This window comes from Vanacampus margaritifer, chromosome 14, assembly GCF_051991255.1.
Source record: "Vanacampus margaritifer isolate UIUO_Vmar chromosome 14, RoL_Vmar_1.0, whole genome shotgun sequence".
Taxonomy (NCBI): Eukaryota; Metazoa; Chordata; class Actinopteri; order Syngnathiformes; family Syngnathidae; genus Vanacampus; species Vanacampus margaritifer.
This window is the reverse complement of record NC_135445.1, coordinates 6,312,212-6,336,144: the sequence shown is the minus strand read 5'-3', so window position 1 is coordinate 6,336,144 and position 23,933 is coordinate 6,312,212. Positions and strand designations below refer to the sequence as shown.

General features: G+C 41.7%; 1 protein-coding gene and 1 long non-coding RNA gene across 2 annotated transcripts in view; both read right to left on the bottom strand.

Moving 5' to 3' along the window:
• Positions 1-11,114, bottom strand: part of nsmfa (NMDA receptor synaptonuclear signaling and neuronal migration factor a) — a 44,247-nt gene extending 33,133 nt beyond the window's left edge. The window contains 1 exon segment of the mRNA XM_077542546.1: positions 10,762-11,114. Coding sequence (XP_077398672.1) covers positions 10,762-10,832 — 71 coding nt within the window. The 5' untranslated portion in view covers positions 10,833-11,114.
• A 3,867-nt stretch (positions 11,115-14,981) lies between these two features.
• On the bottom strand, positions 14,982-23,868 carry LOC144034036 (uncharacterized). Its single transcript, XR_013288133.1, has 3 exons — positions 23,581-23,868; positions 19,620-19,736; positions 14,982-15,087 (listed from the first exon to the last, which is right to left on the bottom strand). It is a non-coding gene; the product is annotated as an uncharacterized LOC144034036 (long non-coding RNA).
• Positions 23,869-23,933: the final 65 nt, after the last annotated feature.

The following is a 23,933-nucleotide window of genomic DNA, read 5'->3' as shown; positions in this document are numbered from 1 at the left end:
TGGCGCAGTGTCACTTACGTCACTGTCTACTGATCGCTAACGCTAGCTAGTGTGGCTAAACACGGTGAAGAGCCACTTATCCAATGATGGCAAATGAGCTACACTCCTGACAAGTATCGTTATCACGGAAGGAGGACAAGTAGTAATTAACAGGAGAATACGGTGAAGCCATGCTAACCGCTATGCTATAGTGGAATGCTAACAGTACACTTTTCAATACAGTACACTTTCCTATGAAGTGTGGCGGCACTGTTACGCTGTGAACAGCTAATTAGCAGGTCAATTAATTACTGTCTAGAGAGCAAATAATTCACAGATACTGTTTACGCAGGACAAGTATAAAAAAAAAAACAGGAAATGAACTCATATGATGAGAGAAGGAGTCTAAACGGTTGTAATTATACTATCAGCAATGTGAGATCTACTCAATCAATGTTGTATCTTTCGGGTAGAATCTTTACAGACTTGAGGGTGTGCAATATTGATACAGAGCGACAGCGCCACAATAACGAACACAGTAATAATAGGACTACAGAGATGGCAAAGTGCCACATTGAAATATGAGTCAACTGTTTAAAATGTTAATGGCAAGAAAAAAGAAGCAGTATGAATGAATTTCTGCTGGTTTCATAACCAGTCATGTAGTCCTCAAAGTGAAAAATCTCTGTTGATTTGCATTTAGTACACGTCTTTAGTCCGAACATTTTGGAGATGTAAGGTTGATTTTCCTTAGCAGACCACTCGATGCTAACTGACTAATGAGCAGTAACTAGCGCCAGCAAGTACTGGCTGACTAATGAATCTGCTGCAGGTCAAAATGCTTCTTTTTACTGGATGGGTGTTAAAGGCATTATCATTAATTTATTAAATTTGGATGGATGCCCTGTCAGATTATAACCTGGAGTGTTTTCAGATACAACAGTATTATCCCACCATATATTCAGAAAAACACCCCATTTGACCCGCCAACCCAAAATACGCCATTAAGAAAGAAAAAAAATAATCTCTGATGCTCTAATCTTTTCCTTCTCTGCCAAACATTACAAATTTTCATTTCATGCACTTTGTGTCCTCTAATCTCCTGGTTGCCTCTTCTCTCGCTCTCGCTCTCCTGTGGATTCCTCAAGAGACAAAGTGATTGAACAAAGCTGCTTAAATGAAATGGCTTTAAAGACGAACTAACAGTGAACTCCGAAAACAAGTCATATACACATTTTAGAGCCAAAAACAAATGAATTCAAATGCTCCTGGGAATCAGAGAAGTTCAGGATTTTCTCTCTCTCTCTCTCTCTCTCTGGAATAGTAAGTTAACACTCGAGGAAAACTCTTCAAATGGCTGCATTTACATTTCATGGTCCAACTGACCCAATTCTAGGGATTGGCATAGTCTACAACTAATTGATTCGCAGATAAAAAAAAATAAAAAGACGTAGGCACAAAATCTGAATTGAACAGCCTTTGAGGATTGACGCGAGTGACTCGGGTGTTTATCGTCTACAGCGAGCATTCGCCCGCAGTAAACCAGACTCCCCTTGGGGCTAGGATGTTAACCCTCCTCACAGACTTGACATGCGTTACAACCACTCAGCTCCAACACAGCCCCTCAGTAAAAATAGGACATCATGCAATGCCTCTGCAATCCCGCACATCTTGAAGGAATGTTTCTATGATGAGCAAAAAAATAAATAAATAGTGGCCTGGGCGAATATGTGGAATATGAATTCATTTATATATAACGTAACATATGGTGTTCCACAGGGTTCAATTGCGGGGCCTCTGCTGTTTTGGGATACACTTGGCAACGACTTCACAACAGTAGCAGCATCTATTGAAGCGGTTGAAACATGCACACAGACCCCGTTCAAGGACCCTCGCATGATGAATGCGGTAGCCGCTGTAATCAGCAGGTGTCTCTCTGAAGTTCCGCGTTGTATTATTCAGCAGGCCGCTTGATTGGAATCAGCAAACAATGGTGCCGAGCGCTCGCCATCATCATGCATTATGTGACAGGAAATGGAGAATGAAACAGAGCGAGCAAGGCGCCACTCAGTCCATCTATTAGAACAAATTCTTTTTCGGTTTCTCCATGATGAGAAGTGGAAGAAATGTTTGACAGTCAATTTGAAAGGAAATGCATTATGAGAGCGCTGAGAAATAGTAGCACCAAGCAGTGGAGTGATTTTGAGGGGATGGGGGAAATGGTGCGGCGTATGTTTCCACACTGTCAAATGCACTTTTGAAATGTTCAGGTTTTCTTTACGACTTTAATTTTGTAATATTACAACTTCATTTTCTTAACTTCACGACTTAAAAAAATGATTTTAATTATTTAAAGACATGACTTTTTGCCATTACATTATGACTTTAATCTCTCCCCCCCCCCTTATTACTACTTTATTCTTGTAATAATACATCTTTATTGTCAGAATACATCATCATTGTACTAAACTTTTTTTTTTTTAATCATATTACTACTTTAACACCTTTAATTCTCATCATTTTGTTTCCTTGTGATATAGTATGAAAAGGCTTTACGCGATCAGGATTTTTCGGCCAATCAGTGATATATATATATATATATATTTTTTTAAAGATAACCGATTTGTTGCGATATACTGTTTTTATTTAAAAACTGTTAGATTTATTTTATGTATTCTTATATATTATATAGTCGACCACCGCCATTTGCAGGTGATGGGGATTGGCCCAGCCCATGAATAGCGAAAACCCTAAGTAAAAATGACGTCAACTAAAATACATGGGGGGGTAAAAAAAAAAATGATAATAAACATTAAATATAACAGGTGATGTCTTATATCGTCGAGCAGATCAATGATTGGGCAAATTAAGACATTACAGTCAACAATTTATTATGTTTATTCTTGGAAAAAAGAAAAAAAAAACCCTCTCTCATTGCATTACTATATTGTAGCACATACAGTATTGTCCCTTGCATTATTGTCATCACTTTCTGGCTTTTTATTGCACAATGTTGGTTTCTTTTCATTTCAGAGTAGCCCTAATAAGCCGAGGGCAGATTTTGTGACACGCAAACCTCCTTTCAGCTGGGGTAGGCTACAAGTCACAATAATGTAGACAAAGGGTTCTGCAGTGCATCCACTCTATCTCGTGCCATTAAATAAAAAATGTCATCAAACCATCTCAGAATTTTCCCAAATGCAATTTTTCTTGTGTTGGTGCCTTTGAGTCGTATTTTATTCGATGGCCATTTTTATTGAGTATCTAGCAGACGTTTTTGGTGAGGGCTTTTTAATTCATGTTTGCTGCCTTGGATATAATTTAACAGTCTTTCATGCAATGTCATGTTTTTTGCCTTTAAAAAGTTATACATTCAGTAAATATATAAACATGATGGATGGTGATATGCCATCTCAGCTCCACGCGTACATTGCAGGTAGACACAGAAGGATACTTATGATAAATTATGCCGCCATGGGCACTAAGTCATCACATTATCGACTCACATCTGATTGTCTCCTGGCTACTCCCGGTGCCATTTAACACAGTGGCCATATATCTTGAGAAGACAGGAGTCTTGTGGTTAAAAACACTTCCTGGCAACGTTCCCATTGGTTTGAATACCATCAGGCCTAATGTCCCTCCAGGCGTCTCGCCGCCGTAAACAATGGGCTGCCAAGCAAACAGATGCCTCACTCTCAGCGCACTTTGATTGAATCTCCTCATCCTCTCGGAAAGACTAATTGAATTAGGTCTCCTCGCAGTACGCGCAGCTTTGCAGCAGGAACCTGTTGAGAGGCCTGCTGCGCGGGTTCGTTTACCACCCCACACAACCCCGATGTTATGTGATTGTAAGTCAAACGCGGGATTTGCAAGATGATGAAAACATCAACAACTCTCGATGAATATACAACAATCAACTCCGACAATTACTATACACATTTTTTACGTGAATGCTTTTGAACCCAGCTACCTCTGCCATATTGATCTAAATATCCATCTAAATCAAGGATGGACATATTTATAATAATAATAATTATTATTATTACTATTTTGCTGTCTTTGGTTAAATATGTGCAAAATAAAATAAAATAAAAAAAATAAAATAATAGTAATAATGATAATATTATTTTTTTATAATAATAATAATAATAATTGTCATTATTATAATATTATTATTTATTGATTTATTTAAGACATTTATTGGAACACCACGGGGATAAAATAATAATGACAATAACAATAATAACAACAATTATTATCATTATTATTAATATTATTATTACTTATTTTTAATTTATTTATCTATTTTATATATTTTTTTTTTATACCAATGACAGCATAATAGTTTTGCCTCTTTTTTTTTTAAGAGTATTAAATTAGCGGAGACAGCCTGGGACTCCCTGGCATACAAAGCTTAACTTCAACATACTTTATTAACCCCAATTACTTTACTACTTTCCTATTCAGACAGTAATTTGTGGACAACAATAACAAAGGGAGTTAATACAATCACTGATGGGAATGAGGAAATCTGAGTTGAGATACATCCAATAAAACTACACTGTCCCAATAAATATCCAGTCAGTCAGTCAGCATGTTTAACGGTGACACATTTATAGTCTGTCTACAAAGAGGAGACAGATGGAGAGGGAAATGCGATGGTGAAATTGTTCAAGTGAGCACACTTAACTAAGAATCAGGAATCACAAAGTGTGATCAGTAACATTCGCGAAAAAACGATCCTCCTTTATGTCAATTTGTATAATTATTTCATTCACTGCCATTGACGGCTATACACGTCAAAAATCCATTTTAACTGGACTGGCGTTGAATGAGTTATTAGCTCAAGGAGGGATGGGGGGGAGGGTGAATTACTACGCAACCAAGTAGAGTGGCTCATGACAAAAGACCACACCTGTCGACCATCGTGGATACACTACGGATATTTCATTTGCATCCTTGTGTAAAATCCTTTCATCTGTCACGCACCCCTTGTCCGACGGCCTTGGGGGCGTGACTGCATCAGGCCTCCTCTTTCCTCTCTGCTGGGGAGAGCGCCATCAAAGCTTTTTTACGATCCATGTGACAGCATTGGAGAGCCTCCATTGAAGGCTCTCAGTGTCTCATGAGCTGCTGGAGGCGAGAGAGTGACCTGTTTCGTAACCAGCCATCCATAAACATGAAGACATACTCTCTTTGTCATAGAGTAGCTTTTCCTGTGGCACGATGTTTTCATTGTCTTTTTCTCGTGTGCCGTTTCCCATTAAGTTTAAGTTACAGCCTCAGTCTTTAAATACAACTTGGATATTGTAGATTTTGATTATTGCAAAGGTTTCCTGGTCAGATGACACCAATCACAGTTTTAGGACAGGTAACACATGAATATTCATGAAGTTCAAGAATAGCAGATTAGTGCTGGTCTCGACAAAAAATCCCAGGTCTGGCCAGTCCGAGAGCGAGTCAAGACCAAGACTTTCAAAAGTCAAAGTCAAGACAAGAACAAGACACTCAAAATGTGGTTGTGAGACCATGAGCAGATTCAATGAAAACAGCAGAGGCCCCAGAATTGAACCCTGCGGAACACCATATGAAGTGGGGCAGTGCAGGACACTTGTGTGAGGGGTTGCTCATGTTAAAAAATTAAAATCAAAATTGTTCACTGTTGTGTACCCTGCTGAAGGCAAATAACCACTTCTCTTATTCAATCAGGGGAGAAATATGTGGTGTAACTAGTAAATAATTAGTGACGTTGGCTTACGAATACCCCACATTTTTTCAAGTTCTTAACTACCACTTTATCATTGTAAACAGCAGACATCAGCTCCGTTGTCACACAATTCGCCGAATCACTGGAATAACCAGTCAAACACAAAAATGCAAGAAAAAAACACAAGGAGCAAGAAGCAGATGCTACGAGACACAAAACCGTCATCACTCCAATCACTTGCTAAGCCACGCCACTTAAAGGCACATCAACCAACGAGCGTACTACAAATGTGTGTGTTAAAATATAGCGAAAAGCACTTTGGCATGCCCGCTTGTACATTTGCAGGGTCATGTGCTGGTGAGTATCTAATAAATATTGGATGTGATTGAGCAGCGTATCCCATCAGCAGGAGCTAAGGCTCATAGCGCTATTAACGCACCAGAATTAAACCGGGCCATACGCCTGACTGCTTTTAAAGAGGTTTTTAAGACATAAGCCTCTTTAATTAGGGACAGAGTGTTTGACTAGGGACAAAAGTTGTCCTCGAATTTGGCTAACCATGGAATATTGAAATACGAGTAGCTCATTAAAATGAATGGATGCCATTATTCTATTTTGTTGTTGAACTCTCTATAACATTATAGTTAAATGGCAATTCAGAGGACATTGTGCTTCTCCTTCTGGTGTGCGCGCCTTGAGCACCAGGGGGCAGTATAGCAGGACAGAGACACATACGAAGATAGAACGCAGTATAGGGATATTGATCATTTTTCACAAAGGATAATATATATAAGCCTGTGAGTTTTGTTAGCGTGTCGGTTGTTTGTTAGCATTAAGCTAACTAGACCGTTGTAAGGCAAAGGCAACCAATGGTGTACCAATCAATCGGTACAGTAAAAAAATTAAAATTAATTGCAGACCTAAAAAAGCATACAACAACAGAACCTACAGTCACAAATTTTGGGTGAAAATGCAACTCAAATGTGCAATGATTGCATATCAATAATGCGAAAATATGTTCCAACTGTCCATCAGTCCTAATAAAGCCACATCATGTCATTGGCCTAAGGTGCAGCTGTAATAGAGCCGAATGAAGAGATGTGGAATTTTCGCATTAAGTTATACATGACTACTAGAGTTAGCATATTTTGATCATTCCAAGTCACACTCCACAAGTTAATCCCCTGTGATGGAAAATCAAAGCTAACCGTTCAAGTGCTCACAATGTAAGGACCAACAAAGAACCACCATTTGACTTCTCGGTGACCTGTGTCTCAAACTGCTGCCAACCGTCAAAACAAATCAAAGAAATGTTTAGAGCCGTCTATGGAATTGGAATATCAACGTTGAAAACAATGCAAACAAAACTATGTGTGCTTACTCACATAAACAATTGCCGTGCTTGAGCAACCTCCCGACTCACCTGACCTGGCGAAGACCTCTGTGATTCTGACAAAAAAAAAAAAGAAGTGAATGATTGATGGAGCCAATTAGGAAGTGAAACTTGGTGGTGCCGAGCACAAATAGTAAAAAACAAACAAACAAAAAAACGCTTAGCATAGCTTCTTCTACTTTTTCAGGGTTTCTGGGTGTTTATTCAACACCAGGAGAAGAGTAAAACACTCATATATAAACTGGCCCCGCCTTTTAAGCTTCTGTGGCGATTAGCAAATCTAATTTAATGCTCTTTAATGCAACTTAAAACTAATTTAATGGCCATGTCGTATTGCATATACACACGTGCACACACATACATATATTAGGGCTGTCAATTACAATTTTTAATCATAAAGGCATAATTTCCATTTTTTATGACACATTGAGTCGTAGATTTGTCCGTCCGTCCGTCTTCTTCCGCTTATCCGGGGTCGGGTCGCGGGGGCGGCAGCTTTAGCAGGGAAGCCCAGACTTCCCTCTCCCCAGCCACTTCAGCCAGCTCCTCCGATGGGATCCCAAGGTGTTCCCAGCCGAGAGACGTAGTCTCTCCAGCGTGTCCTGGGTCGTCCCCGGGGCCTCCCGCCGGTAGGACATGCCCGGAACACCTCCCCAGGAAGGCGTCCAGGGGGTCGGATGCCGCCTGTCGATCTCCCGCTCTAACCTACCCTCACTCGTGAACAAGACCCCAAGATACTTGAACTCCTCCACTTGGGGCAGGATCTCATCCCCGACCCGGAGAGGGCACTCCACCCTTTTCCGACTGAGGACCATGGTCTCGGATTTGGAGGTGCGGATCCTCATCCCAACCGCTTCACACTCGGCTGCGAACCGCTCCAGTGAGAGCTGGAGATCACGGCTTGAAGAAGCCAACAGCACCACATCATCTGCAAAAAGCAGAGATGCAATGCTGAGGCCACCAAACCGGACCCCCTCAACGCCTCGGCTGCGCCTAGAAATTCTGTCCATAAAAGAATAGACCTTACCTGGGAGGCTGAGGAGTGTGATCCCTCTAAAAGTTGGAACACACCCTCCGGTCCCCCTTCTTAAAAAGGGGAACCACCACCCCGGTCTGCAAATCCAGAGGCACTGTCCCCGATGTCCACGCGATGCTACAGAGACGTGTCAACCACGACAGCCCCACAACATCCAGAGCCTTTAGGAACTCCGGGCGGATCTCATCCACCCCCGAGGCCCTGCCACCGAGAAGCTTTCCAACCACCTCGGCAACTTCGACCCCAGAGATCATCGAACTGCGGCCTAGGGTGTCCTGGTGCCAAGTGCACATATGGACACTCTTGTGCTTGAACATGGTGTTCGTTATGGTCAGTCCGTGGCGAGCAAAGATATCCAACAACAAAACACCGCTCGGGTTTCGATCGGGGGGGGGGGCCAGTCCTCCCAATCACGCCCCTCCAGGTCTCACTGTCATTACCCACGTGAGCGTTGAAGTCCCCCAGCAGAACGAGGGAGTCCCCAGGGGGTGCGCTCTCCAGCACACCCTCCAAGGACTCCAGGAAGGGTGGGTACTCTGAGCTGCTGTTCGGTGCTTAAGCACAAACAACAGTCATGACCCGTCCCCCCACCCGAAGGCGGAGGGAGGCTACCCTCTCATTCACCGGGGTAAATCCCAACGTACAGGCGGCTAGCCGGGGGGCAATGAGTATGCCCACACCTGCCCTGCGCCTCTCTCCGTGGGCAACTCCAGAGTGGAAGAGGGTCCAGCCCCTCTCGAGAGGATTGGTACCAGAACCCAAGCCGTGTGTGGAGGCGAGTCCGACTATATCTAGTCGGAACTTCTCAGGCTCGCACACCAGCTCGAGCAACTTCCCTGTCAGAGAGGTGACATTCCATGTCCCCAGAGCTAGCTTCAGTAGCCGGGGGTCGGACCGCCAAGGCCCCCGCCTTTGGCTGCCACCCAACTCACTGCGCACCCGACCCCTTTGGCCCCTTCCACCGGTGGTGAGCCCATGGGAAGGGGGACCCACGTTGCCTTTTCGGGCTGTGCCCCCATGGGTATAGGCCCGGCCACCAGGCGCTCGCCTTCGAGCCCCACCTCCAGGCCTAGCTCCAGAGGGGGGCCCCGGTGACCCGCGTCCGGGCAAGGGAAACGAGGATCCAAAGTTTGTGTTCATCATTGGGGTCGTTTGAGCCATGCTTTGTCTGGTCCCTCACCTAGGACCTGTTTGCCATGGGTGGCCCTACCAGGGGCATGAAGCCCCGGACAACATAGCTCCCAGGCTCATTGGGACACGCAAACCCCTCCACCACGATAAGGTGATGGATGACTCACGGAGTCATTTTTAATCATAAAGGCATAATTTCCATTTTTTGTGACACATTGAGTCGTAGATTTGTGTTGAGGTAATTTTCTGCCTCTAGATGACGTTCATGTTTCATGTTGGACATTGGTGACAGAAACAGTGCATTTTTCTTTTTAAATTCAGAGCAATTGGCATTTGAAACATTGAGGAACTCGTGGACTCCAGGGCATTTTGTTCATTATAAATTATACAAGTATTTTCCAAAAACACATTTTTTATCACATTCATTAATATTAAATTGCGTTATAGTGACTCCTTTGCACCATGTTGCAATGTAAAATAAACCATGAACAGCAATGTGATTTCAATGAGACAATCATTTTTGCCGGTTCACTCTCTACAATTTCTGGCAATCCAGAAGCCCTGTGGCACCACGCTACCTCTCACAGGTGAGTTTTGGTACTACGACAGCAATCTGGTTTAGGGAGGAGACTCAGGATTGCCATTGAGATATTATTTGTGTAGTAGCTACACCACATACCAAAACAGCAGTCTGGGTTGTCGGTTAAGATGTTGGAAATGAGAACATGCGTACCTGGAAGGCAGAATGTCTATTTATTTTTATTTTTTAACTAAACAGTGGTACAATCGGATCTATTTGAAGAATGGAAATCTCCTCCTTCCCCTGCCGCCTCCCTAACAATGCAGGCTTCCCACTCAGGACAGCCTGTGTAGCCTCTGGCCAATCTGTATGAGAAGCACATCTCATCTCAAGGTGGCACACATACAAACGCGGCTCTGCATGCAAACAAGGCCGCGAGAAAGGGGGGGGAGAGACGGCGAGCAAGGTGGATGACGTAACAGCACGTCGGCCCACATGTGTGATGCGGAGTCAAGGTCATTCATTGATAGAATTGGAATCATACGGCGTCACCGAGACAAGACCTTCCATGTATAAAAAAAATAATAATAATTCACATCGGCCTGTATGGTTTCCTCAGACTGAACTGTAAGGACTCCTGCCAAAGTGTCTGCCGTGCCAGACTGAAGTAAGAATGAAGGATGATCACTTCCTTATGAGTTGATTGATTGACATTTTTTTTGTTTCATGCTGTTTTGCAATGCAGTGCAGTGCAGCTCCCCCCCGCATGACTTTCATTACACAATGACGCTTCATTCACAAATAGAGAGTCGAGTCTACAACGTGTCCTGCATTGGACTCCCTACCCGAAGAATTTTGGTGCGCCATTTCAGACGGGACAAGGGGAGGTGGGGGGGAGGGGGGAGCTCCACCATGGCACATTATTAGAACGTAAACTTCACTTTAAACACACAAACGGAAAGGAAAAGCGAGCTCAGCTGGCTGTCACTCACCTAACTTTTGCCGCCACGGACGAGATCGCGTCGTTTCTCAAATTCCTCCTTTTGGACGCGGCGGTTCCCATGCTGACATGGAAACGACGCAGACACAAAGCGAATCATTCCCACCACTATTTTTTTTAAACACACTCTCGCTCTCTTTCTTGTGGATGGACGTCAGAATGCGGCAAAGAGGAAATCCAGCCAGCAAAAATAAATAAATAAATAAATAAAAGAAAGGCAGCACGTGCGCAGGAGTCCGCGTGGAAATACACGCGTGGAGTCCTCCTCGTTCGCTGCTCTGTGGCTCATTGATGTGCACCGACAGAGCCAGAGAGAGAGCGAGAGAGAGAGAGAGAGAGAGAGAGAGGGTGGCGAGATCATCACACCATCACCATCAGCAGCAGCAGCAGAAACACAGAGGGGAGGGGGCGTGCAAGTGGCATGTGATGGACACGAGTGGTGGCATTCCCCGCAGGAACCCCTGCAACGTGCATCCGTCGCGAGCCGTAGTGTATCGTTGCAGTGGATGTGTTCATATTCCCGCGCTATTTTCACCCACAGGCAATAATAAAAATTGAATTTATCCATGCCAGGGTCAAGCCATGGCTAACATAAAAAACCTTTATGAGCTGCAAAGGCAAGGAAGAGTTTGCAGAATAAAGCCTCACTTCAGTGTAAGGGTTATTAATCGAAAATTAATCGACAACAAAAATTAATTGACAACTAATTGATCATCGCATTAAACGGTAAAGATGCAATAAAAGTTAAAGATGGACCAAAGCTAATTTTACAGTCCAAACAGATAATATTCACACTGCTTCACTTTTTTCACATTTTGGATACATGCACTACTTTTATTCATTGGATGGTCGAGTACCGATACCACGTATCGTATCATGCTGACACTGGGCCTTATTTAAAGGTATCTGTACTCATGATGGTCTTCTTGTGGCCATTTTACAATCAGGAAATAGAAATGAGAAGAATAGAAAATTGCCATTAATTTCATGCAAATAATTCTATATTAGGTAGGAATGTTCAATACCACTTTTTTCAGACCAATACCAAAGTACAAGTGCTCAGCTCTTGAGTAGTCACCGATACTAAGTACTGATACCAACCGTGCTTTTGATGAATAAAAGTTCCCCCCCAAAAAACAATAACAGATAATTTTAAAGAAACATCCCAATATAGAAATTTCGTTAAAATTGCATGAAATTAAAGATAATTTTCTATTCTTCTAATTTCTCGTTCCTGAAGGCAAAATGGCCACAAGCGGGCGACCAATACCAGTATTGACCACTGTCGCGAGTTAACCTTGCCAGCAAGATTCATTCTTGCGGTGTTAGTGAGTTCACGGGGTGGGTGGGGGGCGGGGTGTTTGAGGGGGGACGGGTCGGAAGACGAGATTTTCATCCGTTGCCTTGATTGGTCAAAACAAATGAGCAAAGATGCCGCATCGTCCAATCATCTCGAAGTATTGTACAGCAAGTCCCGCCTTTCCCGAACGGGTCTGCCGAGTGAAGTACCAGATCGAGTGAATCACAATTATCAATCTGGTTGGCGAGGTTAGTCACGAGTACCGATACCTTAAAATAAGGCTGGGATCAGCACCAACACGATACCTGGTATCGGTACTCTTGCCCATACCTAATTTTAAAGTAAGACCTATATATTGTAAAATAGCATTTTCCTTTGAAATTGCATGAAATTAATGATGATATTCTATTCGTCTCATTTGTAATTTCTAGACCTACCAATACCTTAAAATAAGGCTGGTATCGGCACTGCTATCTTGTATTGGGACTCACCCATCCCTATTAGACGTCTTTCTTTAAAATGATCTGTCATTGTTTTGTATGGGAAAATTTTATGTATCAAAAGTACTAGTGGTGTCTGTACTTGTTATCGGTATCAATTGAGTTGAGCACCGATATTGGTCTGAAAAACAGTGCTGTTCGAACATCCCTATCCCATCGTGACCTCAAAATCACAGATCATTTGAAATAAGTGTACAACAGTTCTTGTATACGGGAACGAAAGAACACACACAAATACGCCGCCACTCATCATGCAAACAGATAACAGCCTAAGCAGGAGACAAATTGCGCCGTAACGGCCGATTAGCCTTCAAACATCAAATCAATCACTCCGTCAACCCGCGGGTCAATTCAACAGCATCGCAAATTCACAGGATGCCCTTGGGAGTCTTATGGATTTTGGCATGTGCGCAGCATGCACATGACACACGCGCGTAGTCGTACACAGAGACAGAAAAGGGAATGAAAATCAATAAATAAAGCCAAGTCCCATCGGGTCGGTGTGAGCTCCTGTAGACCATTAAGTAATAAATTATTTCAGGCGAGTTTGACCGAGACAGCGAGAGTGTGTTGTGTGCCGATGGACTGTAGATGAGGAGAGAGGAGGGGAGGGGAGGGGAGGGAGGGAGGGATGAATGAGAGGAGAAAAGGCAAAGGAGAAAAAAAATGAAGAAGAAAGGAAATGTGAATGGGAATCAGGGTGATGCAAGAAAAAGGGAGGGGACCGTTTTTGTTTTCCTTCTCAAAATGGGGAGCGCGTGTGGAAATGGAAGGGCTGGTCATAAATTCACACTTAGCAAAGTTATTAATGTCTTCTTTGACCCTGACGAGTCGATGCTTGACTGATTGCAACAGATCAATGGTGGGGGTCTGTAGTGGTCACAACAGCAGTCAGTCAAGTGTGGCTTTCACTGCTTTGTGTGCAGACACTCGACACTCTTCCCTTTGGGTAACATCATGAACAACAAAACACTTACTGGACACTATTGCAATTAAAATATTCTTTTCAATACAAACATTTTTATTTTATTTTAGTCTCTAGAGCCTTTAACTACCCCTTTACATGATGATGATTTTGGACCCGATCACCGATCTAAAAAAAAACGTACATAATAATTGATCACAAATCTGATCAGAAGATGGACCAATCAATTCATCCTATTTAAGCGACGTGTTTATTGACTGTACAGTTAACCCCCCGGCCATTAGTAGTAGGGATGTGCCCAAAAAATCGATTCTCATAAGAATTACGATTCTCATTTAGAATTCAGAATCGATTTTAAATGTCCCAAAATCGATTTCATTTAAATTATTTTATACTGTCTTGCCTTTGTTTGTGTGTGCCTTTATTGGGAGCGCTGTTCATGTTGTACTCGATTTGGCCCCTTGGGGGCAGTGTGGTTCCACGCGGTCTGATACACGGTTAAATTACATTAGAGAGTAGAAGGAAAAAGTCACAATCACGTTATTCCAATAAAAATAAAAATAAATTTTGCAGCGTGGAGCTGTTCTTTTGAGTGATAAAAGTGGGGGGATGACGCCAAAGCCAAATGATGAGCATTTGCCAGGGCAAGATGAAGATTCTCATTTAGAATTCAGAATCGATTTTAAATGTCCCAAAATCGATTTCATTTAAATTATTTTATACTGTCTTGCCTTTGTTTGTGTGTGCCTTTATTGGGAGCGCTGTTCATGTTGTAATCGATTTGGCCACTTGGGGGCAGTGTGGTTCCATGCGGTCTGATACACTGTTAAATTACATTAGAGAGTAGAAAGAAAAAGTCACAATCACGTTATTCCAATAAAAATAAAAATAAATTTTGCAGCGTGGAGCTGTTCTTTTGAGTGCTAAAAGTGGGGGGATGACGCCAAAGCCAAATGATGAGCATTTGCCAGGGCAAGATGAAGATTCTCATTTAGAATTCAGAATCGATTTTAAATGTCCCAAAATCGATTTCATTTAAATTATTTTATACTGTCTTGCCTTTGTTTGTGTGTGCCTTTATTGGGAGTGCTGTTCATGTTGTACTCGATTTGGCCACTTGGGGGCAGTGTGGTTCCACGCGGTCTGATACACGGTTAAATTACATTAGAGAGTAGAAGGAAAAAGTCACAATCACGTTATTCTAATAAAAATAAAAATAAATTTTGCAGCGTGGAGCTGTTCTTTTGATTGATAAAAGTGGGGGGATGACGCCAAAGCCAAATGATGAGCATTTGCCAGGGCAAGATGAAGATTGAAAAGGTGCAAAGGGAGATGCACGCGTACACGTCTATATGAGAGCGAGGGGGCGTGGCTAAGCATGAGGCGGCTTAGGTCTCGTGTGACTGAAAATATTACAGTGGAAGTGAGGGCACAGTGCACGCTCACCTGCCATGGCGGGGGCGGGGTCAGACGAGATGGATGGTGGTGGTAAAGTGACACAAGCCAGGCATAGAAATGAAGTGCAGTGGTGGAAGGAGAGATTTTCACGGGCGGATGATTGATAGCGCAATCCGTGGGCGGGGTGGAGAAAACCTGTGTGTGTAAAATATTTTTGAATATTCACTTGGCCTAAGACTAAGAAGCAAACTGAAAAAATTCTTCCCGGAATGCCCACCCCACTGCAACAGACCGGCTGCAGAAGAAAAATCTCAAACAAGGTCACCCAGCAGACATTTATCCCCTCCGTGTTGGAGGACTCGTGCCAGCACATCAATTTTGCCGTAAGAAGCACGAGTGCATACAATTACAAAGGCAAGCCGTGATGGATAAACGGAGCGTGAAAGCGTCCAGAGGCAGGCGGTAAGCAGGCTTGCGAGGAAATAAAGTGCCATACAGGCAGATCCTTATCAAGAACTGCGAGTGGAGTGCGCACACACTTCATATTTAGTGCAGCAGCTGCCAGCAGGAGCGAAAAACAAACCATTACATGTGTGGACATGAAGCTAACCTTGGAAATGGGTTAGCGTGGTGTTCATACTGTGTTCCTGGCAGGCGCAAACTCTGGCCAGGCATCCATAGCAATCACAAGCTGTGACATTTTGCCATTTCATCCCCCGGCGTTGACTCTTGTCCATCCCGATTTGTCCGAGGTCGTCTGAAACATGATTGCCGTGGCTGCCGGGAACATCATGTATTGGTAGCATTACAGGAGTGGTTGGTGCTGCATATCCACTCCCACGAGGCACAATTGGCACCGCCTGGCTCACTGCTTTTGTCCTGTCCTAACCAATTTTCATCCCTTTTCCACCAGGTGTAAAATGACTGTAATGCTTTTTAATGCAATTTAAACTAAAACATCTCAGTCTATCTGTATTTTTTAAAAAAAAAAGTTTAAATAACTGGAGAAAATTTTATATATATATATTAGGGCTAGGAATCTTTGACTGTCTCACGATTCGATTTGATTAAGATTTTTGGGTCTGCGATTCGATTCAGAATTTATTATCGATTCAGAACGATTTTATATCAAAAAATGATTTGATTGACTGGCTACCCGCGGCACTTTTATCATTTAAAAGAACGGCTCCACGCTGAAAAAACAAACAAAACTTTTATTGGAATAACTTGAACGTGACTTTTTCCTCCAACTCTCTACCGTGGCTACAACTTAACAGTGTATTAGACCGCGTGGAACCACACTGCCCCTCAGTGGCCAAACCGGGTACAACATGAACAGCGCTCCCAATGAAAGCACACACAGACAAAAGCAAGACAGTATGAAATAATTTAAATTAAATCGATTTGGGGACATTTAAAATCGATTCTGAATCGTAGTAAATGAGAATCGATTTTTTGGCACACCCCTAATATATATATATAAGATATAAGCGGCAAGCCATAGCAGTCAGTCTACATCTTCATTCATTGTTCCTTCATATGCACCATCAGCCACAAAAGGTTCAAATCAAAGTCCTTCAGCCATCAGTTGACTGTCCTATCAAGCCGAAGGAATTGGACTGACCACAAAGTAGAAACCTACCCAAAGTAGAGAAATAACAGCACTTAATAAAAAAACACTTCGGCCCAGGGATCGGCATAACCTGCTGTAATCGCCTACAAGCATGATACAGAAACACTTGCTGGAAAAAAGAACTTGAGTCAACTGTAAACTTCGTTCTCCACTATGCGCCATTCCAGTTCATTTATTTCATAGAGCTACAAACCTCCTGCTTGGGAGAAATGAAATAAAGGGAGACAAGACAACAATGTATTTGGAGCACCGAGTAGGTGTTTTTTGTCAAACATGTCCAAAATGCCTCACTCACTCCTCCACCGTCTCCCCTGCAGATTGGGAGCACATCTCTCAGTATTTAATCACCGTAGACAGCTAACCTGAACTCCCCTCTTCTCATGATGGTGACTCATCTCTCTCTCTTCCGCTTTCTCTCCTCTGTGCTCGCCAAAAGTCGCCCGGATGGTAATTGTCATTCCGCCTGGTTTAACGGGAATCCCCGCGGTCACGGAGTCCACCCACCCCCAACCGGGTGACATTCAGCCGACTGCGATAAATGAGCCTTGGAATCCCGCAGTTGACGTAGGGAAATAAAAGGTCCTGATGCTTTGGCATGACGAGGGCGTACGCGTCGCGGAGAGTGACAAAGAGCAGACATCACCTTGACGCTAAGCATTAGCGTTATCGCTCAGCTATTTCCTGATACCTGTAGCTCCTCCATCTTACACTTATATTCTGATTAATATTGCGTTTGTGGAATATGAATTACGCAGCAAAATCCACCCCGTTTTTATCCATCTCAAGGGGCGGCCATTTTGACAATCGCTGTCGACTGAAAACACAAATGCTTCATGGAGTAACATTGTATTACATTAAAACAAAAATGGAGGAAAACAGGAAGTTAGTTGACTTTTTGTGGCAATTACGTCATATGATAGCAAAATCCACCCTTTCTTTTTAATCTATCTCTGGAGGGGGGGCGGCCATTTTGTCATTTGCTGTCGACAGAGAAAATGACATCACAGCTGCGCAAGGCTCAGGCAACAACCAATCACAGCTCACGTGTTTCTGAGTTTGGTCATGTGACGTTCACAAGCTGAGCTGTGATTAGTCGTTACCTGAGCCCTGAGCAGCTGTGATGTAATTTTCTCTGTCGACAGCAAATGACAAAATGGCCGCCTTCCCTCCAGAGATAGATTAAAAAGAAAGGGTGGATTTTGCTATCATATGATGTAATTGCCACGAAAGTCAACTAACTTCCTGTTTTCCTCCATTTTTGTTTTAATGTAATACAATGTTACTCCATGAAGCATTTGGCCACTTACTCTCTTTTCAACCAACAATCTCCGCCCCCTGTGTGTATCGTCGGTCACTTTACTTGTCACCACGAGCACTCCATCATCTGTGCACGATCGCTCACATTGAAGCAACGGATGGCCCTCTGGACTACAAAGACGGCCATTATCGTCGCCTCTGTCATACGGACGCTCCCGGACAAAAAGCGAGCTGTGCTCTTCTGAAAAGCTTCTTCGGCGCTAAGGTCAAACAGACACGTTTCCACGGTGGTGCTTTTGTGATAGCACAAGCTCTTAATTCACGCCGACAGCTCCTGGCTGAATGGGGGGGGGGGGGGCACGTGTGAACTAGCTCTCGATTTATGCGGCGGGTACATTGAACGCATTTCATTCGACCGTGGCAAATATTATAATCCATTTTTCCGCTTTATACCTATACTTAATCAAATAATAAGGGCTGGATTTAACATGACGGCAGAAAAGTGACTTCCGCTAGCAACTCAAATAAATATGGTCTGCATAGCCGAGAACACTTTAAAATGCACTTTTTTTTTCCATTGACATTATTACAGGTATAAAAGTGAAAGCATATTCATTAACAAAAATGGTACAAAGGCACTCAAGGGGTGTTTTGAAATAAAAAGACTAGTCATAGAAGAAGCCAAGGTACCAGCAACAACAACAAAAATCACTGGAGCAGTGTGGAGTCCATATGGAAACATGATAAAATTGCTAAAATTGAATTAAAAAATATATATATATATATATATATATATATATATATATATATATATATATATATATATATATATATATATTTTTTTTTTATAACAGCCACAAGTCGATTATTGAGCGCACCAATTTCCCTGCCTCCATGACAAGTTAGTATTATCGGCTGGATGGTGTGGTGTGAATTATGAAGAAAATATTCATCACGATTATTTTGCTAATAATTGAAACCACGATTAGGATGATCATTTATTTTTTTGGTACAAAACAAGAAAGTGTACAAAACGTAAAAACTATTAAGATAAATACAGTTCTTTGAAACACATTTTTGAATGATTAAATTGAATTTATTAAATTTGTTATTTTAAATTTTTAAGAAATTACTCAAAAACTCAAAATTAGTATTAATAATCTTCTTTTTTTTTAAGATTATGCTGATTTTGTAATTGTGGAGTGTAATAATTGAAATTATATTTACATACAGCCCTAGTGTGGTGAGAGAAAATTGTTTCTATATTTTGCTTTCCTTACTAAATATTTGTTACAGTTTTGAATGAAAAAAAAAAAACATCCTAACACTGTACAGTACATGACCAAATTTGGAGATGCTTCTTTACATCACAAAAATCTTATATCCACGTTACATTAAAGCATTGGACCACTTGACTAATACAACTACAGTACATTAAGTGAAAATGGAAGAAAAATTGATTTGGTCCACCCGTGTCATTCAGAAGAAAAAAAACCTCCCCTGAGCCTGATGATTGAATTGATTACAAAGTGTTGGAAGTTAATATCGAGTACTTTCACACCCTGAATAAAGATCCAAGGCTACAATGAATGTGGCGACACGGTAATAAGTGCTCATGTATGTGTGCTGACTGCAGTGTAAGCGAATTTACCAGCTTGTTAGTGGTGACATAACTCTTCCTAAAGGGGCAGCCCCGCAATCTCATTACTGGTCCAGAATGGCCTCCGAGATTAACGACATTCACATCGGCTCTAGGTTCGACCCGTGCGTGGGGGGGGGGAGGGACGGGGCTCCTTCAAGGAACGTGACATCCATGCCTATCCCCACCTTGACTCACCTTGCTACTGCAGCAGACCTGGCTCCTTCAGATTTTTTTTTTTTCCCTCGCAGCCGCCATCGTCCTCGCCTTCCCGCCGTGATGCGTAGCCAGGTGAGTCAGTGAGTGATTGAGAGTCTGGCGGAAAGAACGTTGAGAGTAAAGTAAGTGGAAATAAGAGGTTCGTTTTTGCAAAGTCATTTGAATGGAGAGAGTTTGGGAATCAAATTAGAACACGGAAGTGAATTTGGGAGATAAAGCGAATAGAAAAAGTCTACACACCCCTGTTCAAATTCCAGGTTTTTGTGATATAAAAAAAATATACGTAATTTCTAGGGGTGTGAATTGCCTAGTACCTGACGATTCAATTCGATACGGATTAATCCCGATACGAATCTATAAATTGATTATTGTGATTTTTTTCTAAACTCAAATTTAGAAAATACTAATCACTAAACTTGTACATGTACACTGTAAGATTTGTATGAAAATGTATTTATCTAAAAATTCAGGTTGCAGTCCGTTTCATGTTTGAACAGTACTGAAGTAAAATATTAAGGCTTAATGTTCCATTAATATAACATTCTTCCATGCTTAATGTGTAGTTCCTAACCCTAAGTAAGATGTTTTGTTGAATAATCCCATAAAAAAAAAAAAAAGTTTAAAAATCGATTCGGCCGCATATTGAATCGATTCGAGAATTGCGCGCTGCAATATCGCGACATATTGCTGAATCGATTTTTTCTAACACCCCTAGTAATTTCAAAACCTTTTACACCATCATTGGAGCTATAATACTGTATGCACAACTCAACTGAAAAAAAATATATATTTTTGAGTATAGTATAGTATAGTATATGTGGGAGGAAGCCGGAGTACACAAAAAAAAAAAAAAAAAAACACGGGGAGTACACAAATCACATCTGAGATTCAAACCCAGATCCTCATAACTGTGAAGCAGATATGCCCACCATTTACCACCATACTGCCCCTACAGCGCTTACCCTGTTCTCCGCGAAATACTTTTAAACGTCTGTTTCCGAAGAAGTGTCAATACTCGCCAAAGCTACAAAAACAATTGTAGGTGCCATAAAAAGGCTAATTATTTCTTGTGTATTATTTACGACTACACTTTGTGGTCTTTGGTGCAGCGTGTGCACAATGCAAATGCAAAGACATTGGGAAACTTCCAGTGGGTATATTTAAGCTTACTACAAAAGTGGATGAATAAAGGGAGCAAGGCCAGCGTTGGCTGTCCTCCCGAAGGCGGAGAGATGAATAGCCCGACGCTGGCCCAGTTGTACTTGCTTTGCTGAAAACAAAACACGCCCTTGCTGGGGTCGTTCAGATCCACTGTGGCTGAGAAAGAAAATGGAAAATGATGATGTCACCAGGAACAAGATGACCATTTCACACAATGGTCTGACATATTTTTGTATCATACTGAGAACAACCTTCTAATATACCAATTTGTGTTCATATAAGTGATGTGAGATGCAAACAACCAAACCAAATCATCAGCCAATTAATGAGTACACAGGGGGGGGGGGGGGGGTGATAGGCCACCGAGGGCTGGGAGAGAAGAGAAGAAATGACGCAAACCTGGATCAATAAATCACAAAAAAAAGAGGGAAAAACCCGAGGTCCGAAAAAAAGTGGTAAAATGAAGCGAAGCCTGCAGGAAATGAGTCCTTTCGACTGAAAGACGACAGTGAGCAGAGGGTCAGCATCACTACGAAGTGACTTTTTTTTGTCTTCATTAAAATTACTCAGCATGACAATGTAGCAGAATAATTCAACACTGAGGTCATATAGAGATGGGCAAGCATTTGCAAACACATGATAAGTCTCTTAAAATGTGTTTCAATCATAAACTTGCTTAAAGCTTAAAAGAGGAAGCCCCCCCCCCCCCCCCCCAAAAAAAACAATATTATTGGCAATAATATGTTCTATCCAGCCCCACTAGTCTAAATATAGCATTCTGGTTAATATTGTGCTAGTGGAATATGAATTAAGCAGCAAAATCCAGCAGTTTTTTATCAATATTAGAAGGCGGCCATTTTGTCACTTGATGTCGAGTGAAAATGACATCACTGTTGCTCAATTTCAGGTAACAACCTTTTGCTCAGCTTCACAAAACAGGTGAGATGTGATTGGTCGTTGCCTGAGCAAATGCGGTGTCATCTTCAGTCGACACAGCAAGTGGCGAAATGGCCGCCGCTCGAGATGGATTAAAACCAGCTCGATTTTGCTGCATAGCTCATATTCCACAAATGTAATATTAATCAGAATGTCATATTTAGAACGGTGAGGCACGGTGTGTCACGAAATGTTTAAGGTTGACTTCCTCATTCACTGTCATTGACAGCTATAGATGTCAAAAATTCATTTTAATTATTTCTATTAGTTTCGTTTTTTCCATTTTTATTAACAAGAGTATGAAAACCTAGAATTTTTTTTGTACATTTAGAACAGATATAAAATTCGGGATTAATCGTGAGTTAACTAGTGAAGTCATGCGGATAATCGCCTGATGCTCCTAATTTTTTGATAATCTTTTTTTTTTTTTTAGAAAAGATTATTCAAACTCAGGGGCGTCAGGCGAGTCCCATTTTTAATCGCAATTAATCGCATGATTTCACTAGTTAACTCACAATTAATCACACATTTTATATCTGCTCTAATACAATATTTAAAAAAAAAACACTAGGTTTTCATACTCTTGTTAACAAAAGTGGAAAAAATGTTTAAATAATAGAAATAGTTCAAATTATTATTATTATTATTTTATTTTTTGCTCAGTATTGTTCATTCGGTAATTTTACCGATTTGACATGTCATCATCATTGCTCTCCTTTTTTTTTTTTTTTGTACGTGGGTGAGAATGTGTATGTGTGTGTGTGTGCGTGCGAGTGTGTGTGTATTCATTAGTTCACCCAAAACCTATTAAAAAATCCCATACCGTTCACCTAAACCGAACACTTTCAGCCAGAGTCGTGAGGCCGTCAGGAGACCCGAGGAACCAACCCCAGAGACATCTCAATTCCAACAAATCAGGGAGACCTCAAGCGCGGGGCAGTGGCGGAGTGGTATCGCCACTCGCCTTCGATGCATGTTGGCGTGGGTTCGCTACCCCGCCTCGACGACTCGCCTCGGAAACCAGGTTAGTGCGTATGAATGTGTGCGCGTTTCTACGGTTGCCCTGAACTGCAAAATGCAAAAACTCAAAGGTGAACACATCTGCAAACCAACAAACACTAAACAACACAAATGAAACACAAGAGCAAATAAAACAAAACCAAAAAGTGAACACACCTGCAAAGCAAATACAAAATGCCAAAACAAATGCCAAAACAAAATGCAAAAACAAAAACGAAATAAAAAAACAAACAAAACCAAAAAAAAATCCCAAACTGAAAAAAAAAAACCTCAAACAAAAAGCAATTGCAATAACCAGAAAATGAAAAACAAAGTTCAAATAAATTTTAGCCGTCAATGGCAGTGAATTAGTTAGAGTGGCTAGTTTCATACTTTTCATATTACATGTGTCATTAGATGTTATCAAGCTTAAACATGGCATAGTGAACTATTAATTGACGTTCAGAATTTTGAAATACAGTAGTTAGCTTGCTAACCGTGTTGCTAATATTAGCATTAGCTTAAAAGTTCCACCCTGTGTATGTTCATTGTATACTCGGGTATTTAAATATATATTTTTTTAAAACAGCAAGCTCAACAGAAAATGATATTTGTGTTTCCGTGAGTGAAACGGGGAGTGTAAAAGGCACCCTAGTGTGATTTTAACTCAGGATGTGTCACAATTAACAGCATGTTGGTGGACAATGGCCTCCCGCGGTAAATTAGTGGCGACAGATTTGGAAGAGTGGAGATGAGTTTCCCACCTTTAGACAACCAGCCAGCTTGATTTATAGAAGGTTAAATAGAGCAGTGCAAATACACACATAAATATCCTTGTGTCTACCTTTCCTCAGCACGCTTTGTCGTCCTGCGCCTGCGTTTCATTGCCTTCCATCCTTCTCTTTGTGCCTTCAGGCTATCTGGGAAACGGGGACAAAAAAAGGACTCAAAAAGGTAAATGGGTCACTCTTGTTCGAGTAGTAGTGCGATAGAGGACAAAAACAACTGCTTTTTCGACAGATTGACACTGCACTAATATATGCGTCTTCTCTAGAGTTCTTATGAATAACAGTTGTGACCTGTGTGTAGGAGAAGTGCAGGTTGGATGTTCTGGTTTAAAAAAAAAAAAAAAAAAAAATGCAGCATTTTGAAGTCACGTGAAAAAATAAGTCGAATCTGCTTGTTTCAGCCCTCTTG